The sequence below is a fragment of the Ornithorhynchus anatinus genome, chromosome 7 (genome assembly GCF_004115215.2).
Source record: "Ornithorhynchus anatinus isolate Pmale09 chromosome 7, mOrnAna1.pri.v4, whole genome shotgun sequence".
In the NCBI taxonomy this organism is placed as follows: domain Eukaryota; kingdom Metazoa; phylum Chordata; class Mammalia; order Monotremata; family Ornithorhynchidae; genus Ornithorhynchus; species Ornithorhynchus anatinus.
This window is the reverse complement of record NC_041734.1, coordinates 64,012,234-64,028,509: the sequence shown is the minus strand read 5'-3', so window position 1 is coordinate 64,028,509 and position 16,276 is coordinate 64,012,234. Positions and strand designations below refer to the sequence as shown.

Here is a 16,276-nt window from a genome sequence, read left to right as displayed (position 1 = left end):
TCCCTGAGCAACTTTGGGGGAGGGGGGACGGGGCCATAGAATACAGAGTGCTGAGCTCTTCTCCAGTGGGGCAGGGGAACTGAGGTTTGACCAACCCCAGAGTAAATCAGAGAAGGGACCATGACCCAGGTTCCTTGAGGACAAGGGTGACCAGGAGGCAGACTGACATTGATTCCAAGGACAAGGGGGACCTGGAGGGAATTTTGATGTGGCCACTAGAGTGAGCTGACAACTCTGAGCAGCAAAGATATAGAGATGCGCTGGATGAGGCCAAGTTTCTGTGGCTTCTTTTTCGTTTAATGGTACTTGTTAAGCTCTTCCTAAGCGTCAGACACTGTACTAAGTGCTGGGGTAGATAGGAGATGATCAGGTTGGACATAATCCCTGCCCACATAGGGCTCAAAGTCTTAATCCCCATTTTACAGATGAGGTCAATGAAGCCCAGAGAAGTGAAGTGACTTGTCCAAGGTCACACAGCAGACATATGGTGGAGTCAGAATTAGAACCCAGGTCCTCTGACTCCCAGGCTCTTGCTCTTTCTAAGCTGCTTCTTCAAAATTCCCCACATCTGCTGCCAAGCCCAGCTCCCCAAGGGATGGGACCTACAAACCTTCCCCGTACTTGCACACTAGGGGTCTCCACAATATTCTCACAGGTCCCTGGATGCTTGGCTGGGGGCGGGCAGGGGTCTCCTCCCCGTCGGCCAGCCTATAGCCAGGCCCCTGCTCTTTCCCCCCAGTACCTGTACGACGGTATGGATATCAGCAACCTGGCCGTGGATTTTGCAGTGGTGTGGAATGGGAATTTCATCATTGACAACCCTGAGGATCTGAAAGGTAGATGGGTCCACTGGCTTCTGGTGGCTGTTTGATCTTTGAATGACCCTGGGGGGTGGGGAGGGGCTGGGATGGACAGGCGTGGACAGAGTGAATGGGAACACTGCCATGAAAAATGCATTCCTGAGGCCAGCAGGACTGGAGAGTGATCCGAATGCCACCGGCCTCTGCCGGGGCCGTCAAAGGCCAACCTGTGGGGAAACATCACCTGATTGCAACCAGAGCATCTGCTCTGAGCTTCCTGCCTCACCCTGCTCCCAGCCCCCATTCTTGGGCTCATCTGACTTATTTTCTGGCTCCAACAGAAAGGCTTTGAAGTTTCCCATGGAACCTGATCCATTAAAAGGGTGGACAGGAAAGGCCTGCAAGTGAGGGCAAGTAAGGCATTATTTTCAGTCAGGCCTTTTGTGGGGGTTTATTTCTTCCTTTCCTCTCCTTCCCTCCCTCTCTCCTGCTCTCTTTCCTTCTCTTTCTCTCCCCACGTCTCTCCCTCTTTCTCTCTCTATTTCTCTTCTCCCCCTCTCATCTTCTTCCTCTCTTTATCTCCCCCTTTTCTCCCTCCCTTCCTCTCCCTTTCTCTCTCTCCCTCTTTTTCTCTCTCCCCCCTTTTATCCCTCTCTCCTTCTCTCTCCCTTACTTTATCTGTCCCTTTCTCTCTCATCTTTTTTTCTTTCTTTCCCTCTCCCCTTCTCTCCCCCTAACTTTATCTGTCCCTTTTTCTCTCCCTATTTTATCTCTTTCTCTCCATTTCTTTTTCTCCCACCATTTCTTTCATTCTTCCGTTCTCGCCTTCTTTCTTTCTTTCTTCCTTTGTTTTCCTCCTATGCTCCCCAGATCACGGCAAAAGAGGACCTCTTGTGAGGTCAGAGGTTAAGGGCAAGAAGAAAGGAATAAGACAGCAAATAAGACCTGGGGTTAGGTATGTGGGAAAACCAAAAATAGGAATCCATGTGTTCTCTTTAGGGGCACTGAGAAACCAGGTGTCCCAAGGAGTTCATGTATGACTCTGTTCCCAGTATGGATACCCATGAAGCTCTAGTCGGTATCAGCCTCTCCAAACCAGATGGGTATAAATTGGTAAAGCAAGGAGTTTCCTAAGTCTCCAATCTCTAGATTCCAAAAGAGATGCCTGGATCAGAGAACATGATGGAATTCTACTGCTCCCACTTCCCGGGATCAAATCCACTCTGGTCTTGGTGGAGATAGTTTCTGCAGCTGGATGAATTGGACTCAGTTCCTGGAACTGACACCTGGAACTTAGAGAAATACAGGTTCATGCAAGTTGACTTATCAGTGTTGGCTCAAACCTGAAGCTGTGAGACCTGGACAATAGAGAAGCAGTGTGGCCTAGTGTCAGTCAATCAGTCCAACATATTTATTGAACACCTACTATATACAGAGCTCTGTACTAAGTGCTTGGGAGAGTACACTATGACAATAAACAGAAACGTTTCCTGTCCAAAACGAGCTTACAGTCTAGAGAATAGAGGGCAGGCCTGAGAGTCAGAAGGACCTGGATTCTACTACTATACCATTTGTCTGTTGTGTGACCTTGGGCAAGTCACTTAACTTCTCTGTGCCTCAGTTACCTCATCTCTAAAATGGGGATTGACTGTGAGCCCCATGTGGGACATGGACTGTGTCCAACCTGATTAGTTTGTACCTACTCCAGTGCTTAGAACAATGCCTGGCACATAATAAGCACTTAAATACCGCTAGAAAAATACAGCCTGGACCTCTCCCTTTCCTCTCTCCTCACCTCCACTGCCCAAGGTCAGAGACTCCTGCTCTTGGACAGATTTAGAACCATTGTCAAGAGCTCTCTGCAACCTCTCTCTAGTTGGCTAGGGAATGGCAAGACCGGACTATTCTGAGGGCTCTAGAAGGTAATGAGAACATTCCAGTAAATTCCAGAAAATGCCCTCCTCCCAGTCACCAAGGGGGTTTTAATCTATTAATCAATGGTATTTATTGCACGCTTACTGTGTGCAGAACACTGTACTAAACTCTTGAACAAGTCCGTCAAACGGCAGGGACTGTCTCTATCTGTTGCCGACTTGTTCATCCCAAGCGCTTAGTACAGTGCTCTGCACATAGTAAGCGCTCAATAAGTACTATTGAATGAATTGAATGAATACAACAGATTTGGTAGACACTATCCCTGCCTACAAGGAGTTTACACTCTAGACGGAGAGACAGACTTCCCCTTGCAGGGGAATGTCAGGGAGTGTTGGGGAGAGGCTTAGGTATATGACCTTCAGTAGGCCATAAGAAAGCCTCCCTGCCCCCCGACCCTGCATCCTGGAGCTGAAGTGCCAGCTAATGGGTTACACCAAGACAAGACCATACTACCGGGCCTCTAGACTGTAAGCTCATCGTGGGCAGGAAATATGTCTCTTTATTGTTATATTTTACTCTCCCAAACACTTAGCACAGTGCTTTACACATAGTAAGTGCTCAGTAAGTATGATTGAATGAATGAAAGGGCCAGTCTGTGCTCTCTGGAGGTGGGCCTGTTAGCTCTCCAGCTCTGTGTGCCTGGTCTCTGGCTCAGCCCACCAACTCCCAGCGGGTAGGCCAACTGACTCGTCTCTCTCCCCGATACCCATCAGAGCTCCCAGTGTGGTTGAGAACTCTGGGCTCGTGGAAGCCAAGATGTCTGGGTTCTGGTCCGACGTGCTGGGACTTCGACAACGCACTGAGTATCCTTGGGTCTCAGTCAGTCAGTCAATCGAATTTACTAGGTGCTTACTCTGTGCAGAGCAATATACTACTATTACTACTAATAATAGTAATTATGGTATCTGTTAAGTGCTTACTATGTGCCATGCATTGTTCTAAGCACTGGGGTAGATATAAGGTAAAGCTCTAGGCGAATACAATGCAACAATAAAGAGACACATTCAGTTACCTCCTCTGTGAAATAGGGGATTAACCCCCCATAGTGTATTTGTGTTTGGGGTGGGTGCCCTAGATTTCCAGCTAGGCCTATTCTGCGAGTTTGGGACCCGTGGCCCAAGAGAAGCAGCGTGGCTCAGTGGAAAGAGCACGGGCTTTGGAGTCAGAGGTCATGAGTTTGAATCCCAGGTCTGCCACTTGTCAGCTGTGTGACTGTGGGCAAGTCACTTAACTTCTCTGTGCCCCAGTTACCTCATCTGTAAAATGGGGATGAAGACTGTGAGCCCTACGTGGGACAACCTGATTCCCCTGTGTCTACCCCAGCGCTTAGAACAGTGCTCGGCACATAGTAAGCGCTTAACAAATACCATCATTATTAAAAATGCTCCTGTTTCTGGAGCAGTTCCAGGTTTTTCAGGCCTGGGGCTGTCAGTTGAGCAGGTCTCAGCTCAAGTGAGAGCAGTGGGCCTAACATTCAACAGGGACCACCTCCAAAACACAGTAATCTCAGTCTCCTGGAACAAGCCCCCAGACTCCAAGCAGGTCTATCAGTCAATCATATTTACTGAACATTTACTATGGGCAGAGCACTGTACTAAGCACTTGGGAGAGTATGACATCATGGGTGTTAGTTGGTAGACATACTCCCTGCCCACAGTAAGCTTCCTGTCCAGCCAATTGAGGGTGCACACTCCAGAGGCTGTACGACAGAACCGCCGTATTTGAGGATCAAGCGGTACACTGAATGGCTCGTACACATTCATCGGTTCTGAGCAGTCCCAGCCTGTCACTTGGCATCCAAGATAAGACAAATTGTATCCATTTCCACCCTTAGGGCACAGTTGGGTTTAGAGAAGAAATGCCGGGTTGGACGGGCGGCAATGACGGTGAGGGCGATTGGTACCCAAGGGCCCCTGCGGCTGGGGCCGCAATGGAATCATGCTTAATACAGTGCTCTGTACAGAGTAAGTGCTCAATAAATACAGTTGTATGAATGAATCGATCAATCACTGTCCTCTTTGCCCCACAGTCCATCTGTACAAATGTGCAGCCCAGCGGGAGAGCTGCGGGCTTTGCCTGAAGGCCGATCGGAAGTTTGAGTGTGGCTGGTGCAGCGGAGAGGGAAAATGCACCCTGCAGCAACACTGCTCCTCCCCCGCCAGCCCCTGGCTCGACTGGTCCAGCCGCAAGGTCAAGTGTGCCAACCCCCGCATCACTGAGGTGAGTCCCCGGGGCAGGGGGAGCCCGGAGCCTACCGGGCTGGACCTGCAACTAGGCAAGACTGGTGCTGTGCAGCCAGGCCCACCTGAGTCCATGAGGATCCCACCTACTAAGAATAATAACTGTGGCATTCATTCAGTGCTTACTATGTGACAAGCGTTGAGGTAGATACAAGGTAATCAGGCTGGGCACAGTCCCTGTCCTATAAGGAGCTCACAGTCTTGATCCCCCTTTTACAAGCGAGGTGACTGAGGCACATAGAAGTTAAGTGACTTGCCCAAAGTCACACAGCAGGCAAGTGGCAGAGCTGGGATTAGAACCCATGTCCTCTGACGCCTAAACCCATGCTGTATCCACTAGGCCATACTGCTTCCCACTTCATTTTGGGATGTCTCAGTGATGCCTTGGCGAAGACGAGTTGGTCAGGGTGGGTGTGCGCTGGATCAGGTGTCAATGATGATGGTCTCTGTTAAGCGCTTACTATGTGTCAAGTACTCTGTTCTAAGCACCGGGGTAGATAGGAGCTTATCAAGTTGGACGCAGTCAACGTGGGCCTGTTTTTGTGTCCTTGATGCGTGATTGAAAGGTGGCCACATGAGCAGGTGTGTGTGAGAAGTGGGCAGTGGTATATATCAGATGGGTGACTCTGCGTGCTCATTGATGTGAGATGTCAATCTGAGCAGACCCGGGTGCCCGGGCCAGGGAGTCGGAGAGAGTCCGTCTTCCCTGCCAGGCAGAAAGAGCCAGGCAGGGGTGAGTAATTGATTCCACGGTGGGTGATGCCTCGGAGGATAGGCTTAGCTTTCCTCAGCAGAAATGTGATTTCGAGGACTGCAATTAGCTCAGAGTCACGAAGTTGAAAATGTAATGGGAGAGTAAAGGCAGGAAAACACATCGGCTTCTGTGCTGTTTCCCTGGGTTTTCTATGTCCCAACTTGTTTGTGCCTTTTAATGGGATGAAACGGGTAATTAGTTTTCCAGAAAAATGATTTTCCTGAATAGCAAATTACAAAGGCAGATGAAAAGATAATACCCATGAAAACAGCAACGAGAGCTATCTTGATTTGGTCCAGGAAAGGCCTAGGTGCATTTAACTTGAGGTGTATTGTCTCTCTGCTCATCATCCTGTTCCACTCTCTATTCAGGGACTGTCAATTGTAGTGGGAAACTAATTCTGTATTTCTCATGATAAAGATGTGCCAAAGCTTAGGGAGGTGATCATCATGGACTGCTACACTGCTTCCTCCTGCCCCACCCTCAACAGATTGAGAGGTCCGAGGGCAGTCTCCACTGACATCCTGTGCCTCAGTTTCCCTCAGGACACCAAGAGAGCAGAGGATCTTTGGGCAGAGAGCCCATGTCTATCCTGCAGCCCTGGTTAATGGGGAAGTGTGAGGGGGGTCACAAGAAGGAGACGATGACTATTATTGAGTGCTTAGTAATAATAATAATAATAATGTTGGTATTTGTTAAGCGCTTACTATGTGCAGAGCACTGTTCTAAGCGCTGGGGTAGATACAGGGTAATCAGGTTGTCCCTCGTGAGGCTCGCGGTCTTCATCCCCATTTTACAGATGAGGTAACTGAGGCACAGAGAAGTTAAGTGTCTTGCCAGCTGACAAGTGGCAGATCTGGGATTCGAACCCATGACCTCTGACTCCCAAGCCCGTGCTCTTTCCATGTGTTCAGAGCACTGTACTAAGCACTTGGGAGAGGACAACATAACAATAAACAGACACATTCCATACTCACAACAAGCTTACAGTCTAGAGGGGGAGAATAATAACTAATAACTGAAATAGCTGACTAACAACTGAAATTCTACAAGCCAGAAAATGGTGATCCCAAAGTCAGGTCGGGTCTGCTCTGAACCAGAAAACCCTGAACCAACAGTAATTCAGCGGGGCAGGAGAAAGCAGCTAAGTCTTTCCAAGTTGGGAGAAATCTACGGATTCCTATACATTCACTGAGCAGCTGCCGGACAGTGGGGAAGCATCTGTGGTCAGTTAATCCATCAATGCCATTTACTGAGCATTTACTGTGTAATATGCAGTATTGATATATCAAGTGCTCAGTAAATAGGATTGATTGATTGACCGATTGGAAAGAAAGACGTGACAACAGGGATCCCCGCTGCCTGGGAATGTTGGCCAGAAACGCCGTCTCCTGCCCAGCATTTGTTCTGGGGGTCTTCCTCCTCTCCCGCAGTCCGGGCTAGCTCAGACCCAAGAGCTGAACCCCAAAGTCGGAGAATGGGGCTGCTCTATGATGCCTCTTGCATTGGCTTCCTAAGAGAGCTTCAGGAAGAGATCATTCCAACTGGACAGGGAAGACTCCTCCCTCCACCTCACCAAACATCCAACTTACCGGCTCCTTCTTCCCCTCACCCAGCAGGGAGGGCAATCCTACTCAGGCCTGGTAGTTGTCAAGCAATCAGTGGCACTTATTGAGCACCTACAGAGCACTGTACTAAGCCCTCGGGGAGAAGGATGTCTTCAGTGTCTCTTCCCCTTTGCATGCACACTGTCGATCTGCAGGCTTCTCTACTTAGAGAGGGGGGCCCCCAAGCTGCCTGAAGACTAATTAATCCTCTGACATAATTAGATTGTAATTGATTTTTCTAGATAGTTGATCATCAAGGGGCCAGGGTCCTGAGCAAAGGGGTGTCCTGTTATCTTTCTTTACTGGGAGGTTGCTGCTGGCCTGGAATGCCCCCCAAGGGCACAGGTAATATCTGACAGGCCATAAGAGCAGAAATGACTGTAGCGAGGAGACTCTTCCACCCCCCAACCCAGAGAAGTTCCTCTGCAGCCTAGGGGTCTCTACACTTATGTACATATCCATAATTTATTTATTTACATTAATATCTGTCTTACCCTCTAGAATGTAAGCTCGTTGTGAGCAGGGAACGTGTCTACCAAATTTGTTGTATTGTACCCTCGCAAGCGCTTAACTCAGTCCTCTGCATGCAGCAAGCTCTCAATAAATACAATAAATTGATCGATGGATCTGGACCCCCTTTATTGGGGAGTCACTACGGTATGGTTTCACTGCAGCACAAGCCACCATCGTACAGTTTGTAGTCAGCGACTTTATCGTGGCCTGCTCCCTCTCATTCCCTGTGGACATTCACATTAGGAGAGAGAAGTTCCTGGAGTGCCAAGGGTTAAAAAGAAAATGGTGACACTGAATTTAGCCTGAATCAGCTGATCTCGCCTCACGCTGTCTCCCCGAGACCTAGCACTGAGTCTTCTAAAAATGACTTTGGGGATGTGAAATGGGAGGTACAGGTTTTAGAAAAATGCTAAAGAAGGCTGCATTTTTCCTGAGTGTTTCCTCTGCGCCCCCCCCCCCCCCATTGTCACTATGGTAACCAAGCCCACCCCCTAGAGAGTCACCATTCCTGGCAGCCTCAGGTAGGATGAGACCCCGGAGCTATTGATTTCCTCCATTTGCACAAACTCCCAGTTAGGACCCCTTCAAGGCTGACCGTCTGCGCTCTCCAAGCCTGGCCTTGCTTTAGAATGACTCTATTCCTCCTGCTTCTCCCGGGAGCAGATCCCACAGTCCTCTCCTCAGCTGTCACTTCGGACAGCTGGGTTCCTGTTACCTGCACAACCTCAAGCCCAGGAAAAATGTCATAGATTAGCTCCTTGGACATTCATTCATACTTTCATTTAATCAAATTTATTGAGCTCTTACTGTGTGCAGAGCACTGTCCTAAGCACTTGGGAAAGTACAACAATAAACAGACACATCCTCTGCCCACAGTGAGCTTACAACCTAAAAGAGGGAGGCAGACATCAATCCGAATAAATAAATTACAAATATAATAATGTTGGTATTTGTTAAGCGCTTACTACGTGCCGAGCACTGTTCTAAGCGCTGGGGTAGACATAGGGGAATCAGGTTGTCCCACGTGGGGCTCACAGTCTTAATCCCCATTTTACAGATGAGGGAACTGAGGCACAGAGAAGTTAAGTATGAACATAAGTGTTGTGGGGCTGGGAGAGGGGAAGAACAAAGGGAGCAAGTCAAGTTGACGCAGAAGGGAGTGGGAGAAGAGAAAAGGGGGGACCCAGTCTGGGAAGGACTCTTGGAGGAGATATGCCTTCAGTAAGGCTTTGAAGGGATGGGGAAGTAATTGTCGGATTTGAGGAGGAAGGGTGTTCCAGGCCTGAGGCAGGACACTGGCCAGGGGTTAGCGATGAGATAGCGAGGCACAGTGAGAAGCTTAGCACTAGAGAAACAAAGTGTGCAGGCTGGGTTATAAAAGAGTAAAGAGGTGAGGTAGGAGGGGGGAAAGGTGGTGGGATGCTTTATAGTCAATGGTGAGGAGTTTTTGTTTGATGCAGAGGTGGATGGGCAGTGACTGGAATTTTTTGAGGAGTCTTTTTTGGTGACATGTCCTGAACGCTTTTGTAGAAAAATGATCCGGGCGGCCGAGTGAAGTATAGACTGGAGTGGGAAGGGACAGAAGGTGGAGAGGTTAGCAAGGAGCTTGATGCAGTAATCCAGGTGGGTTAGGATGAGTGATTATATTAACGTGCATGTGTACCAACTCTGTTATTCTGTACTCTCCCAAGCACTCAGTACAGTATCATCAGTAGAATTTATTGAGTGCTTAATCATTATGTTGGTATTTGTTAAGCACTTACTATGTTCCCAGCACTGTTCTAAGCGCTGGGGTAGACACAGGGGAATCAGGTTGTCCCACCTGGGGCTCACAGTCTTAATCCCCATTTTATAGATGAGGTAACTGAGGCACCGAGAAGTTAAGTGACTTGCCCAAAGTCACACAGCTGACGAGTGGCCGAGCCGGGATTTGAACCCATGACCTCTGACTCCAAAGCCCGTGCTCTTTCCACTGAGCCATGCTGCTTCTTTGTGGAGAGCACTGGACTAAGAGCTCAGGAGAGTACAGTGCAAGAGAGATGGTAGACACATTCCCTGTGCTTTATACACAGTAAGAGCTCAATAAATACCACCGTTGGATTGATTGATTGATGACTGGACCTCCAAAATCTAGTTCCCCTCAGGCCCTGCACCGAGAAAGCATCGAGGACCTTGCACCCAAACACTTTTGTACATATCTTTAATTTGTTTTAATGTCTGCCTCCCTGTCTAGGTTAGAAGCTGCAGCTAGGTAGGGAACATGTCTACCAACTCTGTGGTATTGTACTCCTCCAAGTGCTAGGTACAGGGCTGTGCACATAGTAAGCTCAATAAATACAATGTGATGAATTAAATACCGTTGATTGATTGATAGTGAAACCCCAAGTAGGAGAGAGGTACCACCTTCTCCCAACCCGAGCAGAAGGACGCTGTGCAGTAGGAACCAATAACTAGGGGGAGGAACTTCTCCGGAGCCAGAATGCCAAAGGTTTCTTCTCAAAGTTTGGCTCAGACAAAACATCTCGGGGAATGCTCTTCTGGGTGGTCCCACTGTTAAAAACTTGATGAAACCCAACAGTGGATTACTACAGTCAATCATATTTATTGAGCGCTTACCATGTGCAGTGCACTTTCCTAATCTCTTGGGAGAGTTCAGCATAACCGTGTTGATAGATGTGTTCTCTGCCAACAATGAGCATGCAGTCTAGAGGGATTACTGCGTGTGCAAACATCCAGTCGTATGCACCAAAAGCACATCCACGCTCGTGCACGCAAATATACGAGTCTTTACTTACCTCTGCATGCTTATTCGCATTTGCTCAGCCTGCCCAGTCGATCAGGCAGTCAGTGGTATTTATCGAGTGCTCACTGGGCACAGGGCACTTTACTACGCACTTGGGTGAGTACAATCCAGTCGAGTCGGTAAGACACGATCCCAGACCTTAAGGATCTTATGGTCTATTTTACAGCATGGTTAGACACTCGTACACCGGTTTCAAAGAAGCGGCGTGGCCTAGTGGAATGAGCCTGGGTCAGAGAATCAGAGGACCTTCACACTAATCCAGGCTCTTCCACTTGTCTGCTTTATGACCTTGGACAAGCCACTTAACTTCCCTGGGTCTCAATTACCTCATCTGTAAAATGGGAATTAAGCCTGCAACCTCTTTGTGGGATTTGAACTGTGTCTAACCTGATTAACTTTTTTCTACCCCTGCGCTCAGTACAGTGCCTGGCACATAGTAAGTACTTAACAAATGCCATTTAAAAAAAAAACAAACTTTACTTTGAATCTGACCTAAGAAGGAATAAGTCTGGCTTCTGAGTGGGTCTTCAATCTTTAAACATTCCCCAGGTTCACATCTTGCACCTGTCATCTGTCTACTGTGTGACCTTGGGAAAGTCACCTCACTTCTCTGTGTCTCAGTTACCTCATCCGTAAAATGGGGATGGAAACTGTGAGTCCCCTGTGGGACAGGGACTGTGTCCAACCTGATTAACTTGTAACTACCCCAGTGCTTAGAACAGTGCTTGGCATGTACTAAGCATTTAATAAATACCATAATTATTATTATTATTATAAATCTGGTGACAGGTCCTGTACACAGAGCACTGCAGGGCAATCTTCTTGAGCAGAGGGTAGGTATTCACTTGCCCAGCAGGTCTTGGACCATTGTCTACCAATGCTAACTCTCAATAAATGGTAAATCAATGGTATTTAATGAGTACTTTCTGTATGCAGAGCATTGTACTAAAAGCTTGAGTACTTTCTATATGCAGAGCATTGTACTAAAAGCTTGGGATAACACAATATAATAGAGTTGGTAGATGTGATCCCCACCCTCAAGGAGCTTACAATCTAGAGGGGGAGAAAGATGTTAAAATCAATTACAGGTAGGGGAAGTGGTAAAATATAAGGATATGTACTTAAATGATATAAATGCTTCAGGGGTATCGACCCAAGTGTATAAACGATGCCAGAGGGAGGCTTCCTGGAGGAGGCATGCTTAATTCAGTGCTCTGTTCACAGCAAGCACTCAATAAATACCACTGATGGACTGATTGATTCTGCTCTGTTGCCACTATCCAAAGCCCTGTGGTCGGCCGGGAAGTCATTCTGTGTTGGCAAATGCAGAGAAAACGAGGTCCCCTCCCCGGCAGAATTTCCAGAGGCGAGGGCTTGTTAATTAAAAAATAAAGTCTGCCCTGGGGATCGATCAGTGAGTCTCAGCGCTGAGGCCGCCCTTCTGCCTCCCACAGTGGGAAGGCCTTCCGGCTGCTTCCATGGGGGCCCATCAGACTTAATTTAGATGTTTTCCTGACGGGCGGATCAATGGGAAGTCTTGTTAAGTAAAGACCGGAGCCCCAGCTCCCTGGGCCCGGATGCTGTGACGTTTCAAGTATGTTCAGCTGACCGGGAAGCCCGGAGGACCTCGAGACCAGCTGCCACCAGCTCTGTGGGGATCAGGGTGCAACCCTGGTGTGGGCCGAGTGCTATGGTGGGACCTGTCCTCAGCCTGGATGCTTCTTACTGATCGATCAATTATATTTATTGAGCACTCACTGTTTGTGGAGCACTATGTAAAGCACTTGGAGAGTACAGTATAGTAGAGCTGGTAGACATATTCCCTGCCCAATATGAGCTTTCAGTCTAGAAGGGGAAAGAGACATTAAATAAATTACAGAGATGTGCATAAGTGCTATGGGACTGAAGAAGCGGTGAAGAAAGGATGCAAATCCAAGTACGAGGGCAACACAGAAGGGAGTGGGAGGAGAAGAAATGAGGACTTGGGGAAGTCCTCCTGGAGAAGAGGCACTTTTAAAAAGGCCTTTAAGCTGGGGAGAGTGATTGTCAGCTACGAAGGGGTGTTCCAGGCCAGAGGCAGGATGTGGGAGAGTTCAGGGGCAAGATAGATGAGATTGAGGTATAGTAAGTAGGTTGGCATTAGAGTAGTGAAGTGTGAGGGTTGGGCTGTAGTAGGAGTGAGGTAAGGTAGGAGGGAGCAAGGTAAGAGTTTTAAAGCCGATGGTAAGGAGTTTCTGTTAGATGCAGAAGTGGATGGGCAACCACTGGAGGTTCTTGAGAAGTGGGGGAACATGAATGGAATGTTTTTGTAGAAAGGTGATCTGAGCAGCAGAGAGAAGTATGGACTAGAGTGGGGAGAGAGAGAGGAAGCAGAGAGGTCAGCAAGGAGGCTGAGGCAGTAATCAAGGTAGGATAAGATAGTACTTGGATTAGCAGATAGTACTTGGATTAGCATGGTAGCAGTTTAGATGGTGAGGAAAGGGCAGATTTTAGTGATACTGTGAAAGTTGAACCGACAGGATTTGGTCACAGATTTTTTTATAGGCATGAAGGACACTCCACACAAGGAGATGGGGCGAGACTTGGAGTTCTTCAACTATGAGCAGTGCTTACTGAGGGCCTGAAAGACTGATGCGGATGGATTTAGAGAAAAAAAACTGCAAAAACTGCTCCACCTTGAAATAGAAAAACCCTGGGTCGTTGTCCATAAGCCAGCCAGAATACAAGCCATCAGAAACTTATTATGTCTGTTGTTATTGCTGTTATTATTAGTACTGTAGTATGCACTTGGCAGAGTATAATAGAGTAAGTAGACATGATCCTGCCCTCAAAGAGCTTTCAGTCTAGCAGGGGAGACAGACATTAAACTGAATTACAGATACAGATAAGAAACGGTATGAGGAGATGTCCATAAGGACTGGGGGGAAGAGAGAGGGTGAGTATCCAAACCAGGCAGGGTTTTCTATCCTAATTTTCCCATTCCAGCATGAAGATTTCAACACCTCAGTCTACCACAGCTCTTCTTTTTCCGATGGGTTTATTTTCCCATCCAGTGACTAGATTTCCTCCCCTTTTCCTCAGGGCTACAGTCAACTAATCAATCAATCAATAGTATATATTGAGTGCTTACTTTGTGCAGAGCACTGTACTAAGTGCTTGGGAGAGTACGATATAACAAAGTTAGCCATACGTTTCCTGCCCACAGTGAGTTTACAGTCTAAAGGTGGAGACAGACATTAATATAATTAAGTCATTTATAATGCATAATTTAAAGGTATGTACATAAGTGCTGTAGGTTGAGGGTGGGGCGAATATCAAACACCCAAAGGTCATAAATCCAAGTGCACAGATGACCCAGAAGGGAGAGGAAGCCTGGAAAAAGAGGGTTTAATCAGAGAAGGCCTAGTGGAGGAGATTGTGTGGAAATTTGAGACTGATGCTCTTTCTAATTTTTGTTCATTGCAGAGCAAAAAGCTTAGTACAGTGCTCTGCACTCAGTAAGCATTCAATAAATGCCACCGATGGGTGGATTGAGTGTGCCTCAGCTGGTGTTGGAAAGAGTAGGATCCCAGCACCCTCTGTGTTACGCACGATGCTGCTTTGCAAACAGCTGCTTGCCTAGCGAACAACCATTTGGGCACACATAGCTCATTCCGTTCTTTGGAATCGAGACAGAGGAAGGTCGTCAGGAATGGAGACAGGCTGGGAAACCCGTCTGTTGGCTGGGACGTGGTCAGAGTTTATCTGCAAGGATGCACTAAAGCCCAGATTCTTTTTACCAAAAAATTCTTGACCCCTGGGGCCAAAGAGTAGCCGCCTCCCAGCCAGCCGCTCACAACCACAACCTCCCAACTTCCCAGCAAAGAAATAGAGAAGTCAGCCAGCTTCCCGGAGCTCGAGCCAGATCTCTGATCTCCCGTTCATTTATTTGCAGGCCTCATTAATATAACATCGCCGCAACAAACAGCTAAAGGGGGATAGTGTCAGGATGAATAATGGAGCCACTCTGCTGAGATAACAATTAGGTTTTGAATGTACTATCAGCAAAGACAGAGCCAGAGAGGAATCACGCGGCGCCAGAGAGCTGGCACTATGTTCGGGCTCTGGATTCCTGCTGAGCTCACAAGCTGGGTTCCTGCACACTCCGGAGAGCGAGAGTTGTGTGTGTGCACTCACACGTGCTTGCAGGCGCACACACACACACAGCCCCGAGAGTGCACTCATTCATTCATTCAGTCGTATTTGAGTGCTTACTTTGTGCAGATCACAGGACTAAGCACTTATGCATGCACAAATTCACAAAAACACACACAAACACACATATATACATCAATCAGTTGTATTTATTAAGCACTTACCCTGTGCAGGGTAATGTGCTAAGAGTTTAGGAGCGTACAACCCAACAATATAACCGATTCGTTCTCTGCCCACAGCAGGTTTAGAGTTTGGAGTGGTGGGGCAGACATTAATATAAATGCTGTATATGTACATAAGTACGAGAAGCAGCATAGCTCAGTGGAAAGAGCACGGGCTTGGGAGTCAGAGGTCACAGGTTCCAATCCCGGCTCTGCCAGTTATCAGCTGTGTGACTGTGGGCAAGTCACTTAACTTCTCTGGGCCTCAGTTACCTCATCTGCAAAATGGGGATTAAGACTGTGAGCCTCATGTGGGACAATCTGATTGCCTTGTATCTACCCCAGCACTTAGAACAGTGCTCTGCACATAGTGAGCGCTTAACAAATACTGACATTATTAATACTGTGGGACTGAGGGGAGAGGGTGAAGAATAAAGGGAGCAAATGAGGGCGATGAAGAAGGGAGCAGGTGAAGAGGAAATGAGGGCTTAGGGAAGGCCTCTTGAAAGAGATGTGCCTTCATTAAGGGCTTCAAAGGTGGGGAGAGTAATGGTCTGTCAGATACGATAAGGGAGGGTGTTCCATGCCAGAGGCAGGATATAGGCAAGAGGTCGGCAGTGAGATAGATGAGATTGAGGTACAGTGAGTAGGTTGGCATTAGAGGAGCAAAGTGTGTGGATTGGGTTGTAGTAGGAGAGTAGCAAGGTGAGGTAGGAGGGGGTAAGGTGACAGAGTGTTTTAAAGGCGACGGTAAGGAGTTTCTGTTTGATGTGGAGTTGAATGGGCAGCCACTGGAGGTTCTTGAGGGGTGAGGAAACGTGGACTGAATGTTTTTGTAGAAAAATTATCTGGACAGCAGAGTGAAGTATGGATTGAATTGGGGAGAGACAAGAGGAAGGGAGGTCAGCAAGTAGGGTGATATGGTAATCAAGGCAGGATAGGATAAGTGGTTGGATTAAAGTGGTAGCAGGTTGGATGGAGAGGATTTTAGCAATGTTGCGAAGATCAAACCGGCAGGATTTAGTGATAGATTGAATATGTGGTTGGAATGAGAGAGAGGAGTGTGGGATAACGCCAAGGTTACGGGCTTGTGAGACAGGTAGGATGGTGGTACTGTCTACAGTGAGAGGAAGTTCAGGGGGAGACAGGGTTTGGGTGGGAAGATAAGGAGGTCTATTTTGAACATGTAAAGTTTGATGTGATGGCAGGGCATCCAAGTAGAGATGTCTTGAAGGCAGGAGGAAATGAGACACTTGCCTGCTATGTAAC

General features: G+C 47.8%; 1 protein-coding gene across 2 annotated transcripts in view; it reads left to right on the top strand.

Annotated features, from left to right (window-relative positions):
* Positions 1 to 16,276, top strand: part of PLXNA2 (plexin A2) — a 252,846-nt gene that overhangs the window by 192,056 nt on the left and 44,514 nt on the right. For both annotated transcript variants that reach the window (XM_029069154.2, XM_029069155.2), the window contains exons 11-12: positions 740 to 836; positions 4,765 to 4,955. In XM_029069154.2, coding sequence (XP_028924987.1) covers positions 740 to 836; positions 4,765 to 4,955 — 288 coding nt within the window. The remainder of the gene's footprint in view (positions 1 to 739; positions 837 to 4,764; positions 4,956 to 16,276) is intronic.